The sequence below is a fragment of the Brassica oleracea genome, chromosome C8, assembly GCF_000695525.1.
Source record: "Brassica oleracea var. oleracea cultivar TO1000 chromosome C8, BOL, whole genome shotgun sequence".
NCBI lineage: Eukaryota > Viridiplantae > Streptophyta > Magnoliopsida > Brassicales > Brassicaceae > Brassica > Brassica oleracea.
The window spans coordinates 18,461,826-18,466,403 of NC_027755.1; the positions used below are offsets into that span (position 1 = coordinate 18,461,826).

General features: G+C 34.1%; 1 protein-coding gene across 1 annotated transcript in view; it reads left to right on the forward strand.

The window, feature by feature from the left end:
• Nucleotides 1-3,287, forward strand: part of LOC106312665 (putative lysine-specific demethylase JMJ16) — a 25,562-nt gene extending 22,275 nt beyond the window's left edge. The window contains exon 8 of the mRNA XM_013750268.1: nucleotides 3,099-3,287. Within this exon, the coding sequence (XP_013605722.1) occupies nucleotides 3,099-3,215 (117 nt within the window). The 3' untranslated portion in view covers nucleotides 3,216-3,287. The remainder of the gene's footprint in view (nucleotides 1-3,098) is intronic.
• The last annotated feature ends 1,291 nt before the right edge of the window (nucleotides 3,288-4,578 follow it).

A 4,578-nucleotide genomic window follows, 5' to 3' on the forward strand; every position in this document is an offset into this window, starting at 1 on the left:
AATCAAAACACCTTTTTAACAGTCTTATTAGCAGCACATACTTTCAACCTTTATGAGAAACCTAAATCTCACAATTGGGTTTACTCAGACATATTCATGAGAGACAAAGTCATGATGGTTTGAATAAAACTCAAATGAAATATTGAACACAGAAAGTAAGAGTAATAGAAATAAAGGAGTTCAAGATCTTCTCTGTTATGCGGTCTCAGATCTATCTCTCCAATCCTAAGCTCTTCTAATGGTAGCCAAAATGCTTCTTCTCCACACTAGGTCTTTTGGCCAGTCTGCCTCTAAAATGATAAAAAAACCCTAGTACATATAGCCTCACAGACGGCTAAGGGCTTAGGTTGCAATTAATAAACTTTATGGGAATGAAGTCTTCAAATTTCGTGATTAATCTTCGAGTGATCCAATATCGATCGATGACGCTGAACGGCTGTCGATTGATGACGCTGAACGGCTGTCGATTGATGACGCTGAATGGCTGTCGATTGATTTTAATTGGCTCCGGTCGATCGATATTGCTCTTCAAGCATCAATCGATTCTCTACGCGTAAAAGTACTCCAAAGTGTCCCAAAATCATCATTTCCTTCTATCAAGTAACTGAACCTGTAATTTTTTTGAAAAGACTCTAAAACATGATAAATATATCTTAAAACACTTACATACCATGACTAAAAATGAGTGAAATCCATGGTATATCATTCACTTTCGCACATAATTTTTCTATTCCCTGTGGATTTGAAGGTATTTTTTTTGGGGTAACGAGCACTTGATCGTATCTTTGACTAAGAAACTGGTGCCGGAAAACATGTTCCCAGAGCTCTATTTATTGATCTCGAGCCCACTGTTATCAATGAAGTCCGTAGGGGAACTTACCGTCAACCTTTCCATCCTGAGCAGCTAACCTCTGGGAACAACTTGGCTGAAGACAATTATACATGGAGAATTTTTAGATTCATGTATTATAATTTTTACATGCACCATTTTCAGATTTAAAAATCCATGCGGACATAATCACTAGGTGTTTCGTGCAGACATAATTATCTTCTAATTATTTACTAATACATATATTTTTAATTTTAAATAGAACATCAAATTATTTATATATGACAAATTTTCTAATAAAAAAAATCATTGAAAACACTGAATACTCTATTTTATAATATGAAATCAAACCACATCTAGAATTCAAGCAACCTTTTAAAACCTCATTTTAACATAAATACCAAAATAAACAACTGTTTATAATAGTAATTACTAAGATTGTCCAAAACAACTATAATAACTTTGACAGAGAGTTTCTCTAAATTAAAACCTCATTTTCTACTATTTATAAACACTCACAAAAAAAGAGTATTAGAAAACTCGATCTCATTTTCTTTTGATCGAATCCGATCAATTTATGTATTTTATAGTATTATAAAAATGAAAACACTATAAAGCTTACAATTCAAGATTAAAACATCAAAAATATTAAAAATTTGATTAGAATTGAAATTTGGTGTATACAACGTAATAATACTTACACCCAACTTAACATAAAAGGAAATTGACACAAAATTATATATTTTCTAAAATCCGATCCATCAAATTCCGTCCGTAGGGCTGGCCTATCCTAGTTCTAAATGATGTTATGTCTTCTACGTTCTCCTGAACATACATTCTACCAAAAGACGAGTGTGCTGAGATAGATAACGATGTAATGCCGGTTCACTGAGAAAAACTTTAGATGGGGCCCTTCTCCGGCCTGGATAATAATTAATGGCTTAAAATGTAACAATGACCCATTTGATTTAAGCCTACTGTAACATCTCTACAGGTGAACATGGTGCACCTTCAGGAAAAACATATCGAATGTGTAGACTCTTGAAACTTTACGTAGTGTACCTTCTTTCGTTACAATTTAAGGCAAATTGCTGATCCATTGGTCCAAAACTATACAAATATGCATTCATTATAGCTTATAACCAGTACAGGGCCGGCTCAAATATAATGTATTGTAAGCCCTAGGACGTGATTCATTGGTCCAAACTAAACCACTCCATTTTCATTTATTTGACGAAATTTTTAAAACAAAACAATGATATTTATTTGTATTACCTAAGTTTAAAACTATTAATATCTTTAAAAAAATTAAAACAGAACAATGATATCTATTTATTTGACGAAAATAACAAATTATAGTTACAGTCTTTTGTTAATATTTAATTATATAGATAATTAAAATTGAATTAGCTAATTCGACTTCACAAAAATTGATTCAAAAATAAAAATATTTATACTATTAAAACAGAAGACCTTTTTTGAGGTGTCCTTCTTTTTTAAAAGTATTTACATACTAATGTCACTGATTTATTTAAAACATATGCTTTTACTTAAATTCTGTATTTTTCAAATTTTCTTTTAATTAGACAGCAGAAAATCTTTTTATTTAAAAAATACTTCATAAAACGTCTAAACAAACTTCAATTGCTATAATTTAGTTATTGAAATGGATACAGAATATATGCAGAAATCACGATACCCAAATTGTATGTTTAATCAACAATATCTCTCAACTTCCATATTAAAAGGAATGTCGTTATTTTGCAAAATTAATAGCTTAATGTAGTTGACCACAATATATGCAAACTTCACGTTTTAATTGACCACCATAGCTGACCATCATATCTGACCACCATGGTTAATATGCTTCACCATTTAGTTTTTAGCAAAAATTATTAGCTTAACGTAGTTGACCACTATAATTGTATAGTTCTATAAAATATTAATGAAATATTAATTATTGGTAATATTTATACACACGTAAGAAAATAATAATATAAAACTATTAATTTGTAACAAAACAATTATGATTCTGAATATCAACAATGTCTACTCCGTGGTAAACATAGAAACGAGAACCTGGCTCTGTAGGGCCTCTGTAAATTGCACCCTACACAAAAACCAATATGATTATGATTTCAAATTTAATGAGTTAAAAGAGAACCAGAGACAAATAAGAAGCTTACAAATAAGAATTCATTTTTTTAGACATCATCATTGTTTCGGTGTGAATTGCATAAAGTTAATCTTTTGATGTTCTTTCCTGTAGGTTACACAACTCTCCCCATCAAAACTGAAAACCGCAGGAGCACCTGTGCACCGTTGCGTCCCAGCATGCTGGAGAGTTTCTCTTGACTTTTCCTCGGGCATATCATGCTTGATTTAACTGTGCTGAAGCTGTGAATGTACTGGCTGCCTCATTGGCAAATTGCTATAGAGTTATACTGCCCACAGGGTAAGTACTGGCTGCCTCATCTCGCATGATAAATTGTTGCTTGGGAAGCAAGAGAAGTACTGAAAGCAGACGACTGGCAAAAATACAATAGACAACTTGAGGTGGAAAGAGTTTAGTGGAAAGGATGGGATTTTGGAAAGACACTCAAAGGTATATATGTCTTTTCTCTTCTTTCTTGAAGTTTAGATGCCTATCAAATGTGTATGACTTGAAAATCCTGTAGTCTACGAGGTATCTTGGTAATGATGGATCGTTGCTATGGTTTTATATAGGCACGCATTGATATGGAACGTACACGAAGAGAGCTTCTGTGCAGCTCTTCACTTTCATCGAAGATGCATAGTAATTTTGATGTTATCGTTAAAACACGTTTTACGTGTTGGTCGGCATGGACGGTGAGCTGAAATTGTTGACGTTGGTTTTGTCAAAGATTGGGAGCTCACCAAACACCTTCTTCATGCTTATAAAAAGAGAGCTGAGGTGAAGAGGAAAGGCATCCCAAAAACAAGAAAACAGAGAGAGAACGGAAAAAAAAAAAATTCTCACAAAAAATATTCTTTAAGAAATTACTCGTAATTTTTCAGTGTATTTGGGATCTGAGTGTGAGTTGTGAGCTTGTAAAATTTCCCTGGTTGATAATAAAAGATCTGTAGCAGGTCCGGAGACTAGGCAACATTGGCCGAACTCCGTTAACAATTTTGTGTCTTTTTTCGCTCCCATAAATTCGGCTTTCCGCAAAATTTGACCACATATTTCCTAACAACTGGTATCAGAGCTTGAGTTACGGTGATCGGTCAAATTTTTTGCGGAGTTACTATTCACGTGAACAGTAATTTGTGAATAGTGAATTTAGTCGGTAACATCGGTTTGTCGACGTAGGTGTTCTAATACACGGTGGTTCTAAAAACGATGGGAGGCGAAGACGGTTCGGCGCACAGTATCGGGAAATTTGACGGTACAGATTATGCATTTTGGAGAATGTAAATTGAAGATTATCTGTACGGAAAGAAGCTTCATCAACCGCTGAGCAAGAAGCCTGAGAAGATGGATCAGGATGAGTGGGAGCTCCTTGACAGACAAGTTCTGGGTGTTATAAGGTTAACACTGTCGATAAATGTTGCTCACAACGTTGCGAAGGAGAAGACCACGGAAGGGCTCATGAAAGTTCTCTCAAATATGTATGAGAAACCTTCGGCAAACAATAAGGTGTTTCTCATGAAGAAACTCTTCCATTTGAAGATGGAAGAAGGTGGCCTGGTTGCCGCACATGTGAACGAGTTCAACACGATTGTCA